Source organism: Temnothorax americanus, unplaced genomic scaffold, assembly GCF_048541705.1.
Source record: "Temnothorax americanus isolate GAGA-0224 unplaced genomic scaffold, ASM4854170v1 Scaffold52, whole genome shotgun sequence".
Lineage (NCBI taxonomy): Eukaryota > Metazoa > Arthropoda > Insecta > Hymenoptera > Formicidae > Temnothorax > Temnothorax americanus.
This window is the reverse complement of record NW_027509678.1, coordinates 275920-302554: the sequence shown is the minus strand read 5'-3', so window position 1 is coordinate 302554 and position 26635 is coordinate 275920. Positions and strand designations below refer to the sequence as shown.

The window sequence follows — 26635 nt, the reverse complement described above, 5'->3', positions numbered from 1 at the left end:
TATCCGCGGACTTAGGCACCTGCATAATCTCGTCGGCCCCTCGCAATTCCACACACCAGTACACTCTCTCTCCTTGCCCAATCCAACCTTGTTGCCGGTTCAAAATAAATGGATTACTTTAACTTGATAAAATGAGGATCACATTTTATCGCGTTAAAGGAAAACCTTCCATTTGCCGTGTCTTTTCTCTCCCTTGCACTCGAAGTCGTTTACTTCCCTTTGCTCGTGATCGCAGCATTCGCGCTCCGGTCCAATTCTCGACCACCCTTGACTGTCTTTATTCCTCCATAATTTACTGCTTCCCTTTTAATCGCTTGCGTTTTTTCAATTAACAAAGCAAGACGCAAAGACAAAGGAACGTAAGGAAATAGCTTTACATTCGTGTTTGACAAATTTCTTTATTTCTTCATTATACAAATTAAAAAATTCATTTCACGCATCGGTTCGTTAATAGATGTACAATAATCTCAATTCACCTCGAGGGGGCAAACGAGTATCGCGCGGAAATAGAGCAAAATCGTACACACTTAATTTCACTTTGCACTTCGCTATCTCGTTCGCTACTTTACCGTTGGCGTTTTCGCAGTAACCGGATCCGTAGTCCGTGTACGTGCATCGGATGCACACGTAATGCGCACTCCATCAGTACAGTTGCGGTTGAGAGCACTATCCCCGGATAGGGACAAAAAGCGAGAGACGAGAAGAGAAAGTGTGGAAGAGGGGAGAGGAGGACAGTTACGCGAAACAAGTGATTATCACTTTGTCGCGCGAAAACTCGCTTACTCCCCGAATAATTCCCCCGATCCTACATCGTTTGCCTACATAAGCATGCTCGTGCGTGCTAATACATCCCAGAAGAAACGTTCCCAATTAACGAACCTCGCCGTCGCTTAAATTTCTGCGTAATAACTTTGCCAAACTCATGTTTTCATCTAAAATCGTGACGGCTTCTTCATGGGCTTTCGTGGAATTAATACAATTTATGGAGAATTTGCCTAAAAGAGTGCATTTCAAAAAATATCCCAAGATTACAGATTTGTAAAGGATATTCCGGAGGATTAACAAAAGCGACGGAGTAGGCGAAATTTACATTTATCGTATATTCTTCTTACTTGCGAGATAAATTATCTCCGAGAGGGATCCCCGTGCGTTTACTATTATTCTTTACCGGGAGGCAAGACAGGATAATCCGTAATCTTATCCTAATGAATGTCCAGTTAAATTCAATCCCTTAGGGGTATATAACGTTTCAACATGCGCGCAAGTTACGAAGAAACCAGATTCCAATGGGACTTCTTTCCATTGGGCTCTATTGCCTACTCTACTGCCACGCTCAATTATGATATTAAACTTCCCGCTGACATGGATGCGAAGCAATTTCGCGGGATTAAAGTTCCATACAAGTTCACAAACAGCGTTCCCGTCCGTAAGACGCGGGAAATAAGAGGCTTTTCCTGGAATGCCTCGTTGCGTTTATTCTCAATGCTAAATTATTTCTTTTAAAGCGCGCATCCAGAGAGTGCCGGGATAAAAACCATGCGCGAATAGAAAATAATGATGCAACCGCGGCATCGCGCATCGAAATAAAGGGATAAAATAAAATAACGCTCAGCACAGCGCGGTAATGCCGTTACTCGATATCCCACGGTATTATATCTGTGACATTACCATAACTGAAAGCGTACCGTGACGACCTCTTAGCGGGAAAATATGACAATGGATAAAGTATTACGCCGAGACGGATATAAATTGGATGTGGCAATAGATCCATCTGTCACATAAGCGAACAAAGATAAACCGATATTGAGATTTGAATAAACAAAGAATCTGAATAAGTTTTATACCCTCTCAAGTTCGTTCGACATATCAATTTCTCGTAACACTTGTCCGATACACGAGAAGAAACGCTTGCATAAACGTATAAATCGGGTGTTATTTCAATTTTGATTTTAGATCGTGCTAATATAAAATTCAACTGTTTAGTTTTTCACAGTTATAAAATTAAACATAATTTTAAGCAAAATGTACATACACACATATTATTGATTATTTTAAATATAAAAATTTTATATCAAATCGTTACTTTATTTATATGCCTAATTCATGTGCTAAATTTATTAAAACAGAATTAGGATAACATTGCAATAATGATAAACAAACAGAGTTATTAATCATTATTATGTTAGCATTAGCCATAATTATTTCAATGTTACACTAATATATTTGTTTGACTCTCCACAAAGAATAGGCTAAAATAGGAAATCCTAAACTTCACTTTTATTGAAGTGTATATTATCAAAAAACATTTATCGCGCTATTTATATGTGTGTCGGCAACAACACTTGGCCTTAAATCTCTGCGTTAAAGAATCTCGGGGGGGCAATAATATTCACACTTCGCCTGGTCCATGGCACCGATGCACAAGCGGCGGTTGTACTTCCTAGTCGATAATCCTCCACCCACATTCGCTGTTCTCCGTAGCAGACCGGGTCTATCTATCCGCATGTCTGTAGGGTAGTTTATTATTCATTGGGGTTGCATCCCCAATGTGGATAAACGGCGCATTGTTTATGCATTAGCCTGTACCCTGCCCAACGATCTAAACCTCTCGATCTGACCCATTGAGATGATTCTGCCTTTTCTCACATTGCCGTCAAACTTTCTTGCCTAATTGTTGACGCGTACACAGAATGCTCATTAAATTGTCAACGACAGATCACTCCCTGTCTTGGACCGCCCTTGTATCCGGATTATTTTCATATCGCTTAAACTCGGAGAGTTTTTGGATTGCTCCGGACAAAAAAAAAGAAGCTAACCGGAAAGATATTGACTCGAACAATTCTTAATCCTTCTTTAATATTTAATAAAAAGATAAGACGATTACGGCATTATGCGAATAGATGGTACCGTGGGCTAAAGGCTGATATGATAACGTAAAATATGAAATATAAAATATGAAATGAGATAAGTTTGCTAAGTCCGCTTTGCCAACTAAATTGCTATAATGCCGTTACAGATTACATCTAACATGCTTCGTAAGAGCGATCCCTCGTTAAACCGGCTCAGTTTTCTCGATTTGGAAGAGGCGTGGTGATAGATGGATAGGAAATGCGATCGCGCCTCTATCGCCGGTTTAAATCGAAGTCTCGATAGTTCGCACGGCGCGATGATTAATGGCGAACGTCTGTCCTAGACAATTGGAATATAAAATGCGCCACGGAACTAAGGGAATCTCTAAGCGAGATGGTATGAATAAAATAACCATTAATTTTCGTAAATTTACATGAAATTTGCAACACGACATCTTTGTTCGCTGTAATTATATTGAAAATATCATTGATAAAATTTTAAATGGATACTTAAAATACGAAATGAACGTAATATATAATTTAGTTATACTAACGAAGGAGAGAGATATCTCAATTGTAATTTTCGATTAAATTTTATTCAAAAATAGAAATAATAATTTATTTCTCTCGGAATCTCGGTCGAAACGCGTCGTGCTTGAAAATAAAGATTGCCAGATTGGTTGAAGCTAACGAGTTTTTATTGTTTTATTACTTACTGGCGAAAAAAAAGGATTTTATTATAATAATTTATTTCTTTAATAATAATAACTTTTTATATATAGTAGCATTAATAACGCATAAAAATATAGATTATCTTATACTACACATTTTTTAATTGGTAAATTTATAAATATTTGTTTTTAAATCTATTTACATTAATCAGATATTTTAGTATGTTTCACAATCTGTTTTATATATTCGCGCTGTTCAATTTCCTGTATGTTTTTATCCGAGATTTTATATCAGGGTCACGAGCAACGCGAATAAAGTTCAAAATTGTTCTACCAAATTATTACGTATTTTCGCATTATAATATTATGTATTCCGGTTTTTGCATCAGTTGTTTCGTATTTTGATATTAGCCACCTTCGAATGCAACACTCATTGCGACGCATTTAAATAATCTCTTGCGTATCGCGCTTTAATACATTTTACATTAAAATTTATGTTTGTCTAAATGTTCACTAAATTTTACAGAATAATAATATCTAAAAAAACTAAAAAACATCTTCAAAGAATTATAAAGCATTTCCAATACAAATTGTTTTGTTATTATATACATTTAGCAAAATTATATTTTAAAATAAAGTTTTTCAGTAAATACATATTACACATTTTTCACAAAAATTCTTTCTCTGTGTGAAAAAAATTTTTATACTAAATAATATAAATCTAACAAAATTAATCTAGTTTATCTCTACGTTTATCTTTAGTTCATTAAAAATGTATTTTTTAAAAGAATTGAAAATAACGTATAATATAAAATACCACGAGTTAAAAATTCAAGTTTTTAAAGAAACAAAAAATACAAACTGTTTATTTTATATATATATATATATATATATATATATATATAATTTTGAGAGAAATTGTATTTTCTAATCTTTTAGATTTTGTCCTAAACATTGCTTGTTTGCACTGAGTATGTATTCCAATTTTTTCATTTCAACATTGTTTTAAACAAATACAATACGTACGAAATGGTTGCGAAACTTGTTTTAAACTGTTTGTGGTTTCTCATCTCTTCAAACACGTTACCTCCATCCCGAGGATACAATATTGGAAATATTTTGGCAAATAATTTATGTAACGCATATAATATTTTTTGAGATTAAAAATTTTAAAATAAACAAATCTGAATTTATTTGCAATCTGGTTACTCATTCATAATCTTACTTATGATTGATATCGTAACTTACTTTTTACTGCTGATGCATTTATTTATTTTTACGCCGCAGATTCGATAAGAACTCTTATCCGATTTTACTTCAATTTTTCTTAAAATTTTTCCCCCGGCGCAAACATGAAAAACAGAAGAAACTTGCGTTTCTGACACATATCGAATTTTGGATACTCAAAAGAATACGTGACATGCATATGCGCGCACGCGAGCGTAAGAATACAGCTGAAGTGCACGCAACGAAAAGTCAAGAGTCACAGATTTTCCTCAGTTGAGCTCGATCTTCAAACGTCGCACGTTTTGCATCTGGCAAACCGAGACACAATCTCGAGTCGCGGAGCCTGCTCTCTCGGCAAAACAATAGTTTCGACCGGTAATCTCGGACTGTGTTTTAATCTGAAAGAACAACCGGGTACCCCACTGATTGCATTGCACAGTAATCTTAGTTTTTATCGCGTCTCGAGATTGGTGGAGGTGTCGGCCGAAGGGGAGGGCTGTTGTACGTGCACCCCGCTGCCATGGATATCGGGGTCGGGCTAGAGCGACCTGCATTATACACGCCATCACGTATAATCTCGAGAAGAGTAAGAGCGCGCGGACACGGTCGACGAGAAAAAAAAGACACCCGCGCAATTCCGACTTGCTGTCATCGGTCGTTTGATATATCGACTGCGCGAAACGTAAACAACGATCATATTTATCGGGATTTCTTATGCAGGTATATTCATTCGTCACAGAAGTTTCGAAATACCCCGCAATATAATTTCTCAGTAAAAACATAGGAATAAAATTTCTTGCAGTATATTTTTTCTCCTGCATCTGTTGTGACACATTAATGTCTCTGTAAAAAAAAAATATATTAAAAATCATTGCTACTTGCAATCGTCGCAAATTGTTGACAACGATCACTTATCAGTTATTTCACATTAAGCGGGAAATCCATTTTAATACGCCCCATCATGTTTAATTCATTAAAATACAAACCGTCAACTTGCTAAAATCGACAACGTTAAAATGTTCGGTCGTGTTTGTCATGAGCTCGGCATGCAAATATCACGTCGATATTTAGCGGAATAAAAAAATATTGGGAAAGGATATTGTTTGCGATAACAGAGAAGCCATATAAAAATATTCGATATCAACTACTGACTATACGTCAATCAATTCGCTGTTTTAATTAATAGCTATAGGGAAGGATAGTATTATGTAAAACGAATGTCGTGCTGAATTGGAAAAACTTCTATTGCAAAATAGAATGTCGATGTACCGATAGGGTAATAACAGCGCTGCTACGCCTTTGCCGGTCCAACATAGCACGTAGGATATTTACCGGATCGCGTCACGGCTTCCTTTCAATCTTCGAGGCAATATCTAATAGGGCCTGTTCGTGTGCCTCTTGGTTAACGAACTGCAGGTGTGTCGTGTTTATCACCTTCCTCACCCTTCATCGGCAATAATTAATTACCCTGGAAGACCTTTTAAGTCGTTGGCCGCGACGCGACGCAATTATCGCGAACAGCCTCATAATGACGCGAAATTTATGCATTGTAACAAACTTACGGTACAACGACGCCATTAAATCACGCGTAATGCTCGAGAAGCTTTTCTTCAGGTCTCCCGACAGAAAGGTCTAACGATTTTCGCGAAAGTTGCGCCATATGTAGAACGAATCGATACAACGTTGTCATCACTTTCGATATTATTTGTCATGTTTGACTTGATAAATGATGTTTCCTACGTTAGCAAGTCAAAGTTTATAGCATTATTTATTTCCAGAAGTTATCTATACGTCTTTTCTGTAACCGTACAATTTTTACCTGTTCGAAACTGGACGCGAAAGATTTCATTAAACAATTTGCAATTAAATAAAAAATCATTTAAAAAAAACTCATTTTTGCTATCACACATATATAAAAAAATATAGTTTAAAAAATAAGAAAATATAGTCTCATAGTTCTTTGACTCTTGAATACAATCTTGTAATTCTCAATTATGATCATTTGCGTAGTATACATATGTTAGATCTTCAAACTTTACGAAACACACATTAGCAACAATGTCCGGAGTATTTGACGTCAACATAAATTTAATTAATTCTAGAATGCCATAATATTAGCGGAATAATAACGTTAGGTCTTCGTCTATCAGTTACAAAACTACGGCAAACAGTTAGGGTGAAATCTGGGCCAGCTTTTTCTCGAAAATTGCACCGTTGGAGAACAGCAAATGAGAATCGATCGTTTCATCAAACTCTCGGTATGAAAAAGGAACGGCGCGGCAAAGTCATTCACATTGAAACCGATACGGGCGCGTCGCTCGCTCGCGAAAATAAAGTGCGCGTAGGTATTCGCGGCAATGAATCCATCAGATTACGCACAGTTTGCGAGTGCAAATTGAAGTGTGCACGATAGGAATCAAGGAACGTAAATGCTCTGCTTATCAGCCGAAGCACATCGATATGTGGTTGAAGCTGCATTGAACAGCGTTGTGTAATATAGCCATGTAAAATTCTCGAGATAAAAACGCGGTTTTAAACGGAACACACACACACACACACACACACACACGAATGCAAACACGTCCGGTTTTCGATGCGGAATTAATGGTTTCATAAGTAATGAATGAAAATTACGCTTAAAAGCACACCGATTCGCTTCTCCCGAGGCTATCTGGAAAAATGCGAGAACATCGTATCGCGGATCCGATGGTCGAATTAAATTCCGCGAGAGTATACCTGTGAATTAATTGCTCTTAGCTCAGTTTTATGACCATACAAAATGTAGCGAAAAGTTAAAATCATTTATATATATCATCTCACATTTCGAACGCCGATTAATTGCATACAATTATGAATAGTATTTTGCGTAAATTAAAGTGAATAATTAAAGCAATGAATTCAGAATAATTGGAAAGGCTATATATATCTAGGTTGAAATGGTAGGAAAGCTGTTTCTCCTCGTTATTATTAATTAAAATAGTACAATAATATATTTAATCTATGCAATAGTTTTGAAATTTAAATTAAAACAAAACAATTTCTCTTCCATATAAAAGCTGTTTAGCTATTTAATATATCCTAATTTCCTTTGTTGACGTTTAATGAAGTTATTTACTAATACACTAATACACAATACACGAATTAAAACAGGAAAAAAAATCTATTTATAGCGTCATAAAGTATTTTAATTATTCACTTTGTTTCTTTTCAGGCATTTACTTTCAGTAATTCAGTAATTCACTCTTTTCAGTAATTTACTTTTTTATGCCATGTCAATGGAAAAAGTAATCCAACGCAATATCTAACGAAAAAAATTGTAGCAATGAGACGGACATCCTATCTTTCGGAACGGTGCATACGCATTTACCCGTCACTTTCCTGGACTCGTTCGCCTGCCATCTGATTCAGTTCATCGTTGTCTCTGTGAATATTTTATCGCCATTTTTCACCGGCTTCGCTGTTACGAAAGGCTGGGCGACTCATTAATTACACACAGAGCCATTATGCTACGGTTTCATTTGCATGATAATTCCATTCTACGATGATTATTGGAAATGGAACGAAGCTGACAAGGGTATCTTTACATCTTCGTAAAAATAGAAACAAGATCATTCATGAGTTACTGCGGAATTTTAATTCATTATTAGAATAATGAAAGATTTCGACGTATATTGAAAATGAAATAAAAATTGTTGTTTCTGTTATTTACGCGGTACATGCAGTGGCAGCACCGCATGGAAGACTTTGAAAATACCGAGACCTCTATTACAGCTGTAAAATGTTTATTAATTTCACCGACGTTGAATGCACAAACTTTAATTGATAAAAGATAATAGATCATGCAACATTGCGCGAATTGGATCCATTAATAATCACGCGAAATAGCGAAGAGATATGTAAACGCGTTGCGCTACAATTCGAAGTGAAAGATTTAATTTCCGATACAATGGCGTGCATTCCTAGCGGTGGCTATAAATTTATAATAGCATTATTTTCAGCGTAATAATACTTCGTGCAATATTCTGCATCGTATATCTTATTATATTTAAAAAATCACCGTTATTAAAGCTAGAAATGCACGTAGTTTATTGCATCAATACGCGAGAAAGGGAACTAATAGCACTTTCGATCTCAACAACAGAGGATATCACCGGACGAATAAATATGATATAATAACGCAGCAGTAATCAAGTCCATTGTGTTCAAGGCAGGTAGTACTCACCGGTTTTCACAGTTGGAGACGCCGATGGTTGTGAGCACAAAACGTGCGTGCCTCCCAAGAGCGCCAAGATGACGCGAAAAAATTTCATACTGGTCATCGTGAGTAGCTATTCCATGGAAATCCTGAAATGCACAAGGAGCAACGACTTTCTTCATTTTCTGTGAGTGTACAATCGTACCTAATTAATATAAACTAAGAGCAAAAGCTGTATTTTAATTAAAAGACAAATATAGAGGAAATAGCGGAAAGAGCAATAAAATAAAAATAGACGGTTCATTTTCTCTTATAATTACTTTTGCTAAAATAATTATATATCTAATATTTATACAATATGAGAGAGAGAGAGAGAGAGAAAACATTAAAATATGAGAATATTATAATACAATACGCCTTTGGTAAACATATTTACAATGTTATTTAATTTTCCATTGTAACGTTAGTAATAAAATTATGTTTTTCGAACAAATAATTTTGTTTCATTTTTTCCATGTAGGATCTATGTCCTTATTTTGTGAAGATTATATTTAACATACAATACATATTTTATATTATATGCATTTTATATTTTTATAATTCTTCCTGCAGGCACAGATAAATAGATAACCATGAGCTTGTTCACATCCGTAGCTTTTTGTCCCGGCTCAATCCATCCGAGATAGATCGACTTTGTCGTAATGTTCCGCATCAAGCGGAAACACCGTCGCGCATCGCGTCACCTCCTCGTTTTCCCACGCGATATCGCCGCGAGGGAGATGAAAAAAAAAAGTGAAACAACGATAGCGTCGTCTCACCGCGAAATGAGATTCTGATACCGCAATTCTGATCGCCGCGTGTCTTCGCCGCGGGACCGTAATAAGAGAGGGTGTGTCGGAGTGGTGAACGAAAATGGGCGCGTGGAACGCGCGCGGATGCTGACTTATCGGAAATTAATATGCTACGAGAAGCTGGGCGAGAAATACCTTCGTGTCGTTTACGGCACCGCGCGCGCAGAACGAGGGATATAGGAAGAGAATTTAAAATAGATTTGCCCGGGCGAAAAAATACTCGTCGTCATCTGTTCTCCTGCGGGGCTTATCGCGGCTAAGATAACGATGAGTCCGGGGTGGTGGGCTCCGCAAGCGACTAAGGCACATTGATGGTCGCCGTTAAGAGCCTAAGAGGATGGTGGAAGAAACTCGTGGCTGGTGGCTAGATGGATCCCCTCGTCGGCCGAAAGTGGGAGATACCCAAGGCATTGTATATGTCCCGCCAACCCACCGGCGCGGCGCATCGACTCTCGGATTCGCGCGAGCTGATCCACAGAATAGCTATAGATCGTAGATAAGTAGCGATCTTGCCTCTCGGTTCCAGGAACGTCGGCCCGATCCGGCTTAAAGCGACAGAAGTCGAGTGTGGCGCGACTTCGAGCGTGAATTCACGTTAGGAGAACGTGGTTTTGCGTGTCGGTGTGCGCTTGAAAATGTCCCCGGAGCGATTGCTTTGAGAATGCTCTTCAATGGATTTGACGATTAAACACTTCCAGAGAGCGACTTTCCCGTCCGATGTTAAACATTACGATAATGAAAAACACAAAGAAGGATTTGAATATTTGCTCCAAGCACGCGAAAAAAAATTAATAGCTAAATTTAGTCGTGAAATATGGACAACCAACATTTTTGCAGTGAGAGCTATAATTTAGCAATAGTAGCAAAACCTTTTCGTTCTCGCTCTGCAAAAAATATAACTCTCGCTGCAAAAAAATGTAAGTTATCCATATATTACGACTATTAGCTATAGTAACTAATCTTTTTTTCCGTACAGTTTAAATATTGATATTAAAATTTGTCATACGATAACTATTTATACGTATAATAATGGCATATTTTTAAATAATAATCTTATTTTAGAAAAAAGAGAATGTTTAATCCTAAATTGAATTAACATAAAAAAATTAATTTACTATTTCAACATTTGAAATATAACAGAACAATTCTACGTATTTGATAACATAATAAAATTTCAAAATTATGAATTTTACTGTACATTATTCTTCAAGTTATGAGAATATTAATAGACAACGTTATTGACTGATATGCAGACCTACTCTATACATGATTAAATTTCTTTGGATAAAAGCGTTTAATTCGCTAAAAATGCATATTAAAAAGATGTAATTATATATTCGCGGTTAATTCGCTGATCGATTTTACAATATGCTCCATTAGCGGAATAATTTATCACGCGGACGAGCTGTTGCACTCAAATTTCATCACTTGAATAAGAACTAAACTCTCAATGGCCACATATGCCGCGATACCGCGTATATGTATAAGAGTCAATAAATTACCATGCATTCCTTTATTTCGCTTTTCGCTCTTGTAGATCGCGAATCGTCTAAATTTACCGACCGCTCGGCCGTATCAGGAACTCATTCCGCAGAGAGACGATTTCCACTCTTCCGGTGTGCGTGCCCTGAGGAAAAAATGACGTAGACGAAGCACCGGCGAACTTCGTAAAATACGAGTGCAACCGGCACCGCGATGCACTTCATGCATCGCTGTGGGCGTCTGCATTCGTGACGGATCTACTCGACGAGCGATCCGAGCGGGAGTTTCACACACGGCTCGACGGACGCGTGTCGGCGATTTATCGCGTTTATATATACATGTTTCCCGGCTTGTATCGTGTGTGCCCGCGTCGTCGTAGAAAATCGCACACCTGCACAGTAAATAGAGGAAATAAACGGAATCACCTCGAGCGCTACCACTATAACTCACCGTCGAATCGAATGTGATGAAACTTTTCGTTCGTGTATGACAGAGATTTTTATGCTATATTAACTCTGAGCTGTGTTGATTACATTGATTATTATTATTACCGTTGTCATTGTCAGTTTACCGTTATTTTTATATTTTACATTTTTATAAAATTGCATTTACAGATATAAAAATTGCAAAGCGTGTATCAAATATTTATGAAAATATCAGTAAATATAAAGTTTGTATGAAATATCACAAAGTGTTACATAAAATGTATTTTCAAGATCAATTAACATTTGTAGAAATAAATACAGTTCTAGTAATTCAGCGAAAATTGTTAAATTAAACTGTAAGATATATATGAGTGGTTTATTTTTAAATTAAGATAAACGATATAACTTCAACGTAGATGTATATACTTTCGTCATATCCGTATATTTCTTCAATTTTTCTTTATTATCATCCTAATTATAACAAATATAAGGTTGAAAGAGATATAAATCGATTGAGGGATGAGAGATTTGTAAGTAATGGATGTAACCGGGTTTCATTTATGTACCGGCTTCGAGGAAAATTGACTAGCAATGAAGTCGACCCGACTATAAATCAGTAAAATGGGCAAAAAATTATGCGCGGTAAAGTACTCTCATTTACTTTAGAAGGGAGATCGTCTCTCTGAACAGAAAAATTTGCATTTCCTCGCTGCTTACCTCGCAAAAGCGGAAACATTTCAACGTTGTGCCCATAAAATAAAGAATATTTTCTCATTAAAATGTTACCATATTATTTATTTATTATGCTGATGTATAAATAATAACTGATTTCCAATCAAATTACATAAAATATTGGTCGTATGAAAATAGTACATAAGTGCATACGTCCATTTTTCTCAATAATAATTTTCTTTTCAATTTTGTCTTATTGAGAATATATATACATTTATTATTTCCGTTTTACTTAATTCGGTCATATTTTATGTATAAGATTTCTGAAATTTGGAAGTATTTTGAGTCGTACTATGGAATGTAGCAATACTAATTTTTGGCAGACGTGCGCGGAATTCTTGAAGACATTATATAAATCGAATCAGGCAGTATTTAACACAACCTTTGTGTTCTAGCTATTATTTCGGATAAATTTCTATGTAGCTATGCCAGTAGTAAGCAGGCCAAATCAGCTTTTGCCAAGTTATACATTATCAGTTTATACTAAAGAGGGCTTCCGGCGATATTGGAATATTCCAAGACTTTATCAGTGCTTTAAAAATAAACTTTTGTTTTGTTGGATTACGCTTTGATCTTCATTTTCAATTTTATTTTTTCAAATTACCTGATCAATAGTAAGTAGAATACATACAAAAAATTCAGATAATGAAGAAATAGATTTCCGACTTTTCTTACAAACGATCGAATTTTAAATTTGACATTTTCGAATATGTGTTTCAAACTTTACAATCTTGCTTTCTTTGCAACTTTAAAAAAACAGATCAGTAAAAGAACAAAATTGTCCACAAAAACTGAAATAATTATTTAAAAAACCTAATTTAAAAATAATTTCAAATTTAAATTAAAAAAGTTTAATTTATCAATATCAATAAGCTGTCTTAGATTGTCTATAAAATTTTACTTTTGTAGTTTAGATTAAGGTTCAAATAAACCTCTAATATAACCAAATTAAGATCATCAGGCTCTCTCAGAATAAAATCAGATTAGTTTGAAACAAAATTAAATCGAGGGAAGATAAAGTCAAAAAGAGATTCTACTTGTAATCATAATTATACCTATGTAAAAATAATTATATATGTTAAACTCAATTACGTAAAGAAAAAAAACAGATCAAATTAACATTTTAATAACCAATAATACCACATTGGCGACATTTAATATGCCGACCGATACTTTTCAGATATTCAGAGTTATTGAATTTACTTACATACACAGCAAAAATCATTTCTTATTAATTCCTGATAAAAAGAGCCGGCCACTGATAAAAGTTACTCGCGCAACTGCCCGGCCTGTATAGTGTTAACAAGAAATTTGACTAGCATGCTTGTTAATCCACTCAGTGAGTATCCAATAAGTGTGAATCATGTTCCGCGTTAAAAGCATTAAAACGCGCGACCGGTTGCATCGACGGCTGCCGACAAAATTTCGCGCATCCGTTCCTCGTCCTAAACAATATTCATTTCTACTCCGTTTAACTCGCGCGAAATCACCGCCGGTCACTTTTTCGGTCGCGTTGACACCCTCCCGTCGCAAACAAGCCGTGTGAACACAACACACTCAGAACCGCGTGGCAGCGCAACGGCATGCAGAATTGCGGTCGACATGGATGATACACTTACACGTGGCAGCGTATGGCGGCGCGGCGTGTACACGACAAATTCGCGCAGCCGTGAATAAGGAATGCCGGCGCAATTCTTCGGAGTATGCATTTTTGTAAAATATTCCGTGCGCGCTGCGGTAACCACGGCTCAGAAACCGTAACCACCCTCCTCTCGTGCTATGGCGCGTTCGCGTTGGAAGTCGTGAGTCGTGAGACAGGTTCTCTCGATGCCACTTCGGGTACAAGCGACGCGACGGTAGCAGCTTCAAAACTGCCGCGTGGAGAAACGAAAGGGCAAGCGGGAGACTTAAATCCTTCCGTCCTTCTCCCAGCGCGCCAGACGTCCTGGAACCCCTCGCGTCACTTATATACGACATTAAAACGCGGCGGTAAACGGCTACGGAGCTCGACGTCGGACGGACGGAATATAAAAGAATCAAGAGCGTCGGGGGTAGCGTGTTTCTCGCGATCGTAAAGTCGACCGCGTCTCTCGACTGCGCAGTTACCAGAGACGCGTTTTCGCTTGTGCGGGAGCGTGTCGCGCGATCGGACGACGCGGCGTTACGTGCAAAAATACCGCGGGGAATGTATGCCCGATTCGCGACGGGTTGCGCGTCGATGACGCGCGAGCGCAAAATTTATGCTATCCGAGAACCTTAACGCGCACCTCTCGTTATTTGAATACGAGCGGTCATTATTGCGTCGTTAAGACGATCCACGACGACCGCCCGCGGCGAAACGACACGCGGAAGGAAGGTGACGTATTGCGGAGTTTGCAATCGTAGCGGAAGAACCGCGTAGTTCAGAAGGATACTTCATTTTAATGGATAGTCCCGCTGCCCGATTTAGTTGTTTCTTTACGGAATTTGCCATTCCTATCTTATTGCTGGAAATCAACTTATATTGCGCATAAATATCCGATGAGTCGAGGCTTGCCCGAATATCAATAGTCCGACGGAACGACAAGAATTTTCTGTATCTTTCTCTAATGTCGAAATAAAAGAGCAAATGTCCCGCAATATACGTGTAATAATTTATTCGGCAGAATATTACTTGTTTTAAAACATTGATGCATATAAGTATACGTTACAGAAAATAAGATACTATGTTGTTTGAAAATAAGTTTAGTTCCCACTCGTAAAGAAGTTCCGAAGTTATGACGACAATAGAGTCGAATAAAGTGACGATAAAGTATAGCTGTTACTCTACAATCTCTACATGATGTTCAACTGTTACATTTACTATTTTTATCACACAAACAAAGAAATGACCTTATTACGTGTTATATCTATAATTATACTTCTCTTCCCCTATTTCGAAGGATTTTATATGTGGATAACTTATGTTCGATTAACCAATAAACCCGTATAACGCGTCGTTAGATTCGCTTTTTTATACCCGACTGGTTTCGCAAAGAGAAAAACCTATATCTGTCTAAAAAAAAGAGTAAACAAAGTAACATTTAATTGTTCAAAATCCCGCAATAATCGCTTTAAATTAATTCCATTCGTGCTTGTAATCTTTTAATTTTTGATGTTTTGAGATAAGGAAAGATTTTGCCATTTGAAAAATTCATATTTTATTATATTTATAAATAAATGCTAAAATAACGATAAACATATAGGTAACATGTTTTCTATCATTTCAGAATCATCTTGAACTTTGTCAACTCAATGACATTAAATAATTACAAAATTGTCAAACTGGGAAATAAATTTTGGCAAACAGATTTTAAGATTGTAATGCCTTATAACAGTAAAAGCTCGTGTTCATAGCCGCGCGCCGCGTTTCGATTAGAAATCACAAAAAATTCGGTTTCATCCATTAGAATTCGAAACGGAAAGCCAGAGACAAGGGCGGCAGATGTTTATAGTAAAGTCAGCGCATAGTTGCATCCCCCTAACAACAATCAATGTATCGTTTCGCTAACGCAATATTATACCGTCTGCTCTCTGTTTATTTTCTCGCTTTGTACTGCGAATGTAAAATCCGTTTGAGGGCAAGTGTTGCGCGAGGATGATACACGTACGTATGTACATACATGCACGCATGCGTGCTTGCGACCGGGCACAAACACACCTATTCACGATGCACGAGAAAATCAACATCAACGAGCACGTGCAACGATGCGCCGTTTCATCCAGGCGTATATCTATCCGTTCGTTGTCGGCTGCGCTTGTCTACCCCTTGTACGATTACCGCGCGCACGGTTGTTCAAGTGTTGTTGTTGACCGGACGGCGAGATGTGGGGTCACTTGCGTCACTCGTGTCTCGCTCGCATAAAACATATCGCTCGCAATGATATCGCCGTCAACAGGAAATTACGCAACTTTGGAACGTGCCGCGACTTCCTTCGCCGCAAATAATAGCGTAAAGTAGCACTCGAACGTTTAAATCACCGCGCTGTAATAAGACAGCGCGCTATCCGCGTTAATAACGCGGAAGACCTTTAATAAAGTATCTCTCCCGTATTTATACAACGTGTTTGAAAAATTTAATTTAAATTATCTTGGAACTCAAATTAATCTTGGAACTCAAGTATTTTTAATTATAGAAGCATGTGCAACCTGTTGTCGGCGTAAGAATACTCTTTAAGGACGTTCTCTCGTTCTTATAACTAAAGAAAATCAATTTTTTTTATATTTTCTTGAAACTGTAAATATACGTTAATTTAAGTGTGCTTTATGCGTGGTGTAAATTTCAGTACCTCTTCCGGTATAAAAAATAAAGATACTGAGCCTCAAAGTTTCAACTTTTACTATAATGAAAAGGTTTTCCAGACCAAACGGTAAGAAATACGAGGTTGGCCAAGAGGACCAAAGTTGCTCCTCTCGTCAACTTCTATAAAGAAAAAATGCCAAAACTATAAAAAAAAAATTAAATTAAAAAATTTTTTCTGAAACTTTGAGGCTCAGTATCTTTATTTTATATACCGGAAGAGGTACTGAAATTTATACCACGCATAAAGCACACCTAAATTAACGTATATTCACAGTTTCAATAAAATCTAAAGAAAATCGATTTTCTCTAGTATAAGGACGAGAGAACGTCCTTAAAGGGTAAATCGATCAGACGTAACCTAGGGCATGTTTTCTTGAACAAAGAGCACGCCCGGCATTAACCCCCGGCTCGCTTCGTATCCCGAGTCCCGAGCGCTAGAACATTTTTCCACCCTAGTTTCTTACGGCAATGTCTCCGTCGGATTATATGCGCGCTCTATTATGGGTGCGTTCGGGGAGCGCGCTATTAGCGCTATTTTATCATTCTATCTTTATCGCTCATCAAGTGTAGAACAAGGATAGAATAAGCAAATAGCGCTAATAGCGCGCTCCCCGAACGCAGCCTACAACGTACTATATGTGACCGTATCAGTCTAAGTTTCCGCGGCACTCGATTAACGTCAGCTTTGCAGAGCATCGAGCGAGACAGTCAACACAAATCATTGTCTCGCTCTCGTTTAAAATGAAAGCGGCAGGCGTAAACCCGGTTCCCGACATTTATCCGGACAGCACCAAGTATCTGTTATTTTAATGAATGCCGCGGAAGTACGTGTTTGTACACCTTTAACGAGGCATACGCGAATAAATCCCGGTAAAACCGACTCTCGCACGCAAGATTCATCCGGCACGTTTCCATACGCGCGTCCCATCAGAGAGCGTGGAAGAATGTCGAGCACAGTATACCCGATGTATGTACGGATAATAAACGTATTTTTTTTCCATGGAGATACGCGCAAACGAGTAACACTACTTTTCTTTATGACGCAATATTTTTCAATTATCGTTGTCATTCGATGTTTAATCTGTTATTTTGTTTGATCTATTATCGATGAAATTATAAGTCGCGCACACAATTCGTATTTTTCTTTTGGATTTTTTATTAGAGAAAGTGCCAATAATAGCGAAATGAAGCGTATATAAATTTGGAAGTCAACATGACATTTATATAATTATGTAAAATACTGTGACCTAATTATTTTACAAAATTGTCATATTTTTCACTTATTTCAAATATTTTTAACATACATACGTAACAAATATTTTTATTTTCTCCGTTATATTTAATCTCATGCATGACAGGTTCCTCTTTCATTAATTAAATATTGTACGTAGTTTTATAAATAAAGAAATTAACTTATAAATAAAGTCTACGTAACTTACGCGTAACATTAGAGAAAAAATCGTGCAATTAAATCTATATTTAATCAACAAATATTTTATTACAGAATGGCAGGATAAATCTGTGCAATCGCATTTCATGGGAGAAACGGCTTGTTGCGACCCGCGATAGCACATCTCTCTCGTATAAGTACGAGTAGTACATTAATCCTCTTTGAAGTGGAAGCGGCCCGTGTCACACGCAGAGTTTCACAGGATGACGAACCGTTTCCCTCCCGAAATATATAGTATTCCCATCGATCAGCCGGCGCTCACTTAGTAGAATTCAGATCGCCGTCTTCGCATCGAAGCATTGTCTGGCTTGAAGCCCGTACGTCACTAATGGGAGTATGCGCGACCCCAGACACCCTGGCTGCATGACAAATGCACTAATCGGCCTTCAGTATAGAATCGTTACGCCCGCGCAAAGCTATGAGTGATTACTTTGACCCGACGACGGCAACGCTTCGATGAATATTGAACGGAAGAACGCGATTACATATTCCGGAGACAATGCCGTAATTTTACAGCGACGAGGGAAAGTAGAACTTGGTCTGGATTTTCAAACATCACCGCGTAGCGTTTTAATTAAAAAAAGTGCAAAATAAATAAATTGTTGATAAAGTAAAATTTATAAAAAAAATTTATATCAGAGTATGCAAAAATGTGAGAATTTTTATAAATATCTGACCTAAATTAGCATAAACACGGCAAAATACGATGTAAATTTATGGGGAGAAATTTATTAAACCTCTTCTTTGATCTTTTACTTTTTTTTATTGTCTTGAATATGTTGAATCTATTTTATACGTTATAGTCGGCTCTCTATACATCTTCGAATTCCTGTCTCTTTCTCTCTTGTGCCAGTCCATCTTATACGCGATGTTAAAAATTCATCAGAATTTCCTTGCTTATAAAGTGCTATTTTTCTCCATATACGCCTCGTTTGCGCACAATCCCGTTTCTTTCGCAAGATTGGTATACGCTCGTGTGTCAGTTTGCGAGCGAGATGCAAGCGTGATTAAGTAACGTTCCTGCGCCAATATGTAATCGAGATCGCATCAAAACCGCGCGATCTCGGTAGCGCCGTGATATACGTATAATGAAATATAGTTATTGATACAAATTGCTGCGGATACGTTTTAGTACGTATTTGTCACGCGCGGTGAAAATTATTGCGACACCGATATTATTGAGGTCTACTAAATCATGGTCAAAAAGAAACAGAGGAGGGAAAACATTGAGAGAGAGAGAGAGAGAGAGAGAAAGAGAAAAAGAAAGAAAGAAAGAAAGAGAGAGAGAGAGAGAGAGAGAGAGAGAGAGGAAGAGAGAAAAAAAGAGGGAGGGAGAGAGAGAGGGAGAGGGAGTGGGAGAGGGAGGGAGGGAGGGAGAGAGGAAGGGAGGGAGGGAGGGAGGGAGAGAGAGAGAGAGAGAAAGAGAGAGAGAGAGAGAAAGAGAGAGAGAGAGAGAGAGAGAACAGATAAGTTTATCCTGCGCTCTCGCGATTGCGATATGGGAACACCGGTCGTAAAATTGGAGGTGCGAGCTAGGATAGTAAAACTCGAACGAGGAAATATGCCGCGGCGCCGAAGTAGCTTCCGGGAAAGTTTTAAGACTCGGTTTCAAGAATACGCAAAAGTTTCGAGGGGCATTTCCGAAAATCTCACGCAAACTGGACTTACGCCATATCCCCATGCGCGTAAGGACTTTGGATTGCTACATAAAAACTCAGAGTACAATGCTTCTTTACATGGCACGAAGAGATATCAATGTCGTCTGACAAGTGCTTCAATGAACATATTCGGATTTGTCGTTATTAGGTCTCTCTCGATATGTCTTCAGAATCGATCCTCACGCAAAAAATATTATTTGAAAAATTATTCCTCTGCTGTATACTTACGATGCAATAGAAACTAAAGTTTTCATTAATATTAATGAAACATAAGAGACTATTGAAACGCATAATAAGAAACTAAATGCTTCATGCATCTCATTAGCTTTATCATCATTCTCGGAATACGTAATCCTATAATTTGAAAAGTCTCGATATACCTTTTCTTTCGCATTTTTTATACGCTTATTATTTTTTCTAAAGATTTTTGTAATAATAAATTGATCTATATTAGTAAATATTACTGATGCAGTTTTTATGTATTGTACAATTATATTGTTTTTTTTTTTATAGTCAAATTATTTTCGCTTGTGTCTCCAAGGCAGAATATTTTTTTATTGAGATCAATCAAATTTGTGTAACAAATGTGAAGCACATTTTAATATTTATCTAATAAACCCGCGTTGGTTCGTACACTAAACTGGTTTCCTCGTGCATACGTAAACCGGACAAAATTAATGAAGAAAAATTGCATTGCGCGATAACCTCCTTAAGTTCATACATATTTCTGTGACAACTTGGATATTTAATGAATGTGGAAGACCATTAGGTCATACTTTGTGTAAATTTCTGAGTTAAATCTGAATAATGATAATTCCACCATTAAGCAGAATTCTACGATATGAAATTATCTTAAACAAAATACGAATAAAAACTTTTTCTTACATAAATCAATTATTATTGTACAAAAATGTTAAAAGAATAATTTCTATAAATTTATAATTATAGAAAATTGTCAAGATAAATTGCAAAGAATTTTTAATAACATCGTATTTTATCTCCCTCTTGTCAATTTACTTCTTTATTACATTAATTTTATATAAGACTATTTTTAACAATTTTGTTTTTCAAGAATTTAGAAAACAAAAGCCTATTGTGTGTGATAAAATAATTACCAAGATATCAACTTTAAATAAGTTTTATTCACACCTTGCAAATAAACAATAGAGGTTTGTCAGCAATATCAATGAAAAAGTAGAAATAGATAATAATATTAATATAAAAATGTGCAAGTAAAAACTTGTATACATTGCTTCCTCATAGTTTTTAATTTTTTAAGTGAGCAAGCAGAAACTTGCACATTGCTTCCTTATAGTTTTTAAGTATGTATAAGTAGAAACCTGCACATTGCTTCCTCTATATAAGGAAGTCTGTTTTTGTGTGCATAATTATTAGTAGATATTTATTAATTTGGCTTCCTCATAAAGGAAGCAATGCAGGTTTCTACTTGCACACTTAAAAACTATAAGGAAGCAATGTGCAAGTTTTTACTTGCACACTTAAAAACTATGAGGAAGCAATGTGCAAGTTTCTACTTGCACACTTATTTTTATGGATAGAGTATCATTAAAGATATATTGGTGTTGAATTTGGCAATGATCGGTGAAGGGGTTACCAATTTTTGCCTTAAAAATGTACAAATCATACACGTAATCTTATATATAAGATATCATTAAAGGGAGGTTGTTTCAAATTTGGCGAAGATTAGTAAAAAGGTTACCGATTTCTGCCTAAAAAATGTATAGGGTAGACCGAGGCAAATCGGATTACTCATTAACACGATAAAATTGCTCGTTTAAAATAAAATATTAACGAAAATTGTCTTACAACTTATATTAATCCAATTCGCCTCAATCTACCCTAAGTTATTTTATGGATACCCAATCCTCAAAACCAATCCTCAAAAAATTTAAATTCGACGTTTTCGAGCATAAGCAACACATTGGCATCAAAAACTCAAAAAAAAAAAAAAAAAAACAATTTTTACTTCGGTTTTTCCTACCCCTATTTCATATATAATTTTTTTAAATTCGGTTGATTAGACTTAGCTTTATATGCGATCAAAATTATGGACCTTTGATCGCGTATAAAGCTGGGTCTAATCAACCAAATCTTAAAAAATTATATATGAAATATAGGGGTAGAAAAAAAAGACTAAAAAATATAATAAAATTAGAAATAGATCGATATCTCCAAATTTGCGGAAGTTAAAGCAACCACGGACATTTCTAAAAAAATTCAAAATTTTTTTAAAAAAGAACACCTTTACCGATCATCGCCAAATTCAATACCAACCTTCCTTGAGTGGTACTCTATCGATTAAAAAAAAAAACAGCCCGATATCTCAATATTTGCGGAAGTTAGAGCAACCACAGACATTAAATCTGCACATACACACACACACACACACATACGGACATTTTTTTTTTAGGCGATATTTCGACGTTTTACAACAATTTGAACATATTGGCAAAAAAAACTCAAAAACCAATCTCTTCGTTGGTTTCTTCTACCCCTATTTCATGTATAATTTTTTTTAAATTTGGTTGACTAAACACAACTTAAACGCAATCGAAGGTTCATATACGAAATTCACGAAAACAAAGCTTCCTCTATGAGAAAGCAAAAACAAGTCAAAATCTATCCTTTATATAGAGTTTATAGTTAAAAATTCTACACATTAATCTCGTTTATATAAGAATTTTTCATACCATTTTCTTCTATTAGATGTATAACTTGTAACTTGCAATTTTAATCTCGAGTCTACAGAATAATAAAGAGTCGCAGATAGAGATTGCTTTTTTAAAATCGAACTATGGCAAATGTCAGTTCTCGCGAAAAGGTTGGAAAACTCATTAACCGCGTCAGTCGGTTGATGAGTCCTCGTAGTGTAACCATTATCGAAAGCATTCGAATTAACTGGCATTCGAACATCATAGGTATCGACCTAGTCCGCGCACAAGTTTATTTCCTCCCCTTCCTTTTGTTTCCGAGGCATTTCCCAGAATTCCAAGTCTCCGCCAGCGCGCTTCTCCATCAATCATTTCAGTTTTGCGCAAGATTCGCCCATTATTCGAATCCCTGTCCTCCGTTTTCGTTCTCCGCTTTCATCTTCCGTTCGTTCAGATCCTTTCCGCTACCTCGTAAAATCAAACCTTCGATGTCTTCAGTTTGTACAGTTTGAAATGACAGAGAACATTTTCACAATCTATCTTTGTTATATTTGTTGCATGAAGCTACGATTAATGGATTATTTTTCATGAAATATTTTTGTGGAGTAAAAGCAATAATAATATTTACAAATTAAAAATAACTAATAAATAAATATACGTATACAAAAAATACTAATAAGTCGACAACGGCGAATAATCAAGCAATAAATAAAGGCGAGTGCAAACAGAATTATTATTGTCAATACCGCCATACGTAATGAATTACACGGCTGAATATACGATTATTCAATAATCGATCTGTGCCATAGTGCTCATGTGGCGATACATTGAAGTTATTATAACTTAAAAGAGAAATTATTTTACGGTATTATATTATGAATGGTGAATTTATGTTTTTCTTTCTGTGGTTGTGCGATTGCCCGTAGCAGCGGTGCACACATACGCCAACCGCGAAAAGTGGATATTCTATACATTTTCAATTTGCCAAATCGCGAAAACTGCAAAAAAATATCGCGTCGGTATTCTCCACGCAAAGGGAGAACTCTTAAAAATGTGTTTTGCGTGGTAACTCTCATGAATTCAGAAATTCGTAACTCTAATTGTAAGATCTATAAATTATCAATTGCGATGAGTATTTTATTACATTGAATTAATAAATCTCTTTTATAAATACCGCAGTTACTTACACCTAATAACTACAGGAGTTAAGCCGTTAATTACAGGTTTATTAACTTTTAAATGTAATTTGAATCTGTGGCTGGTTTGTAAAATTTCCGCATATTTCGCGCAAGTTTAATATTCTAATTTTTAAAACTTAATTTCAACACTTTACGCGTTTATTTATTAAACCATATGCAACAGCATCCCATAAAATTATTGTTTATAATATATGTACCAAATAGAAGCGTTATGAATGAAATAGATCGATATCAGAGATAGTTGTAAATAAAATGCAATAAAATTCGGCATACCATTTTTAATTAAACGTTATATTTAATTATTTCCGGAATAATTATTTAATTATAAAAAATTCATATAAATAACTAATGAAGAAACTACATATGTTTTAATAATAATAATTATATTTCTTTGCTTAAATATTAACATTATATTAATAATAATAAATAATATTAAAGTTTAGATTATACCTATTATAAGAACAAATATACTTCTTTGCATTAAATATTTCGCGTAATAAATAGATAGAATTTCTCTATAAAATCTTGTGCATTCCTGTCTGACCAACAACAGCCGAGCAAATATCTCGAGTAAAGACGAGTGTGAAAAATACGCAAAAATCTCGGATTTTCGTACGTTTAATTTGACCCCTCACATTTATTTCAATGAGCCTTCACTCCGGGAGTTCTAGTAATGAGAAAGCAGTAAAGACAGATTAAGAGAGCCCCAAACTCTTCCCATTCCTGAAGCTAACATTCTTTTGTGACAAATCCATTAGGGACTTCGAAGAAATTAAGTTTGCGCCCGCGATTCATTATAATCTCATTTATAAATGAGAACTAACTGCTCACCTAGAAAACTGTGACAGCCCTTTAATTATCGCGCTAGAACAGTGTACGTCCAATAAATTATCTAAGAACGGGATAATAAAAATTAAAAAGAAAAAGGCCAATAATCGAGCATTAGTAGATGTTAAAAGTGATTTCGGATGATGAAGTACCTATACGAGTGTATCACGATATAAATAAGTGAGATGTCTCGGTATCAAATTATTCGATTTACAATTTTTGAGAAAGTGTAACTTGGATGTGAACGGGATACCTAATGTTCGATCATATAACCAACAACTTTACTATAATCTTCATAAATAAGCCCACTTTGTTCCAAATACAATTATTTAACCCGTTGAGGTCACACCTCCTAAAAATAACGTTGAGGTCACATGGGGTCCAATGGACCCCACGCAGAAAAACAGTTGCCATTTGCGTTCTTCTTGATGTATCGACTCAAACCTTGAACTGGAATTTAGTTTAAGAGAGACTTCCTCTTTATAATCCAATAATTTATTTCTCCTTTTTTAAATTTTTTATGTTGAAAAAACGCGAGAAAAAATTTTTCGAGAAATTTGATTTTTTCACAGAAATATTCATCAAAATTTCAATTTTTGAGATAGAGCAAAAAACCTCTTCCTGCGTTTTACTCTCAAAATAGTATACTTTTAAGAAAAAAATAGTATTATAACGTACTTTGAAAAAAGTATATTTATTATACAGTTTGAAGTTATCAATATTCATGAAACTCGTAAAATCAAATACGTCAGTTTTGAACGTGTAAAATAAAGTGAAAAAACCGTCTCTTCGAAGATACGAAAAATTAGCCTGGGGTCCACTGGACCCCATGTGACCTCAACGGGTTAAATATTGTATATATCTTTTATTTCAAAGTTGGTATGTATATATAACTTATAAGTATTCACTATTATATATACTTAAATTTATAATATTATTTAAAGTTTTGATAAGAGAAGTGTAGAATAATCTAAATTATTTACTCATCTCATAAAATGTCGTATTAAGAGATTAAACCTAAGAAAAAGCGTAAAAAGTAAAAATAATGTGCACGGAACTTCTCTGAGTTCTAAACAAACTCTACAACACCAATTTTCATACAAACAAAGATTAAATTTATTATTTAAAAGAATTTAATGTAAAATTTGTAAATTTTACTTCTAAAAATAACATTTCTTGTAATTCTTGAAATATTGAGTATGTTTTATAATATTCGTTTTTTTTAATTCATTAATATAAGCATTTATGTAGTCTTAGCAGAAATCGCAGAAGTCACAGAAATCGTTGAAACTCGTAATTAGGAAAAGTCGAGTATTACCTTGAAGAATAATGTAATAATTTAAAGCTTTTATTAGCGTACGTACCCGTTGATAGCTTACATAATTTCACATTAATTCATATTACGACTTTGGCAGATATATTATTTGGATACGCTATGCAATATAAAGAATCAAATAATATTTTTAAGATTTTTAATTCTATATTGAAAAGTAATAAACCTATACAGTATACTGTGCAAAAATGATTCAACTCTTATCTGTAATGTGCTGTTTCTTGAAGACACAAAATCCAACTATCAGTCGCATAAAATACATTTAAAAAGGCATGTAACACATGGAATTTTTTTTAAGAGGATTATAGTTTGGTCATTTGAGATAACGTTGGCGCAGAATTTTTATTTCTAATTTTTCCCGGTTCTAAGCGGAAAAGTAAGGTTTTAAAGTTGGTTCCGCATTGCAGAACTGCGACCTTTGTTAGTATTACATTATTTTTTAATTTCTCGGAGTTAAATAACTTTTATAATTAAACTGCAAGTTATCTGTTTTAAGATATTAGACATGTTAAATAAATCGAGAAATAAATGTAACATATATATATATATATATATATATATATATATATATATATATAGTAATTATACATAAATTGTATAAATATGATTTCTATTATACCGTACATCTGATTAATTTAATTTGTATACATTTGTACAGCAACATATATGTTCCAATTTTTTTCTAAAAATTGCTAGATTTTCATAAATTTATATAAATTTTTTGTTAATCTAATCTAAATTG

The 26635-nt window shown here is 35.5% G+C and overlaps 1 protein-coding gene and 1 long non-coding RNA gene across 8 annotated transcripts in view; one reads left to right on the top strand and one right to left on the bottom strand.

The window, feature by feature from the left end:
• The window catches only part of LOC143904441 (protein amalgam), a 311418-nt gene that overhangs the window by 188212 nt on the left and 96571 nt on the right, over nucleotides 1–26635 (bottom strand). For all 7 annotated transcript variants that reach the window (XM_077419130.1, XM_077419129.1, XM_077419132.1 and 4 more), the window contains exon 2: nucleotides 8970–9091. In XM_077419130.1, coding sequence (XP_077275256.1) covers nucleotides 8970–9066 — 97 coding nt within the window. In that variant the 5' untranslated portion in view covers nucleotides 9067–9091. The remainder of the gene's footprint in view (nucleotides 1–8969; nucleotides 9092–26635) is intronic.
• LOC143904450 (uncharacterized) lies at nucleotides 16543–18958 on the top strand. The gene is made up of 2 exons (XR_013258907.1): nucleotides 16543–17720; nucleotides 18258–18958. It is a non-coding gene; the product is annotated as an uncharacterized LOC143904450 (long non-coding RNA).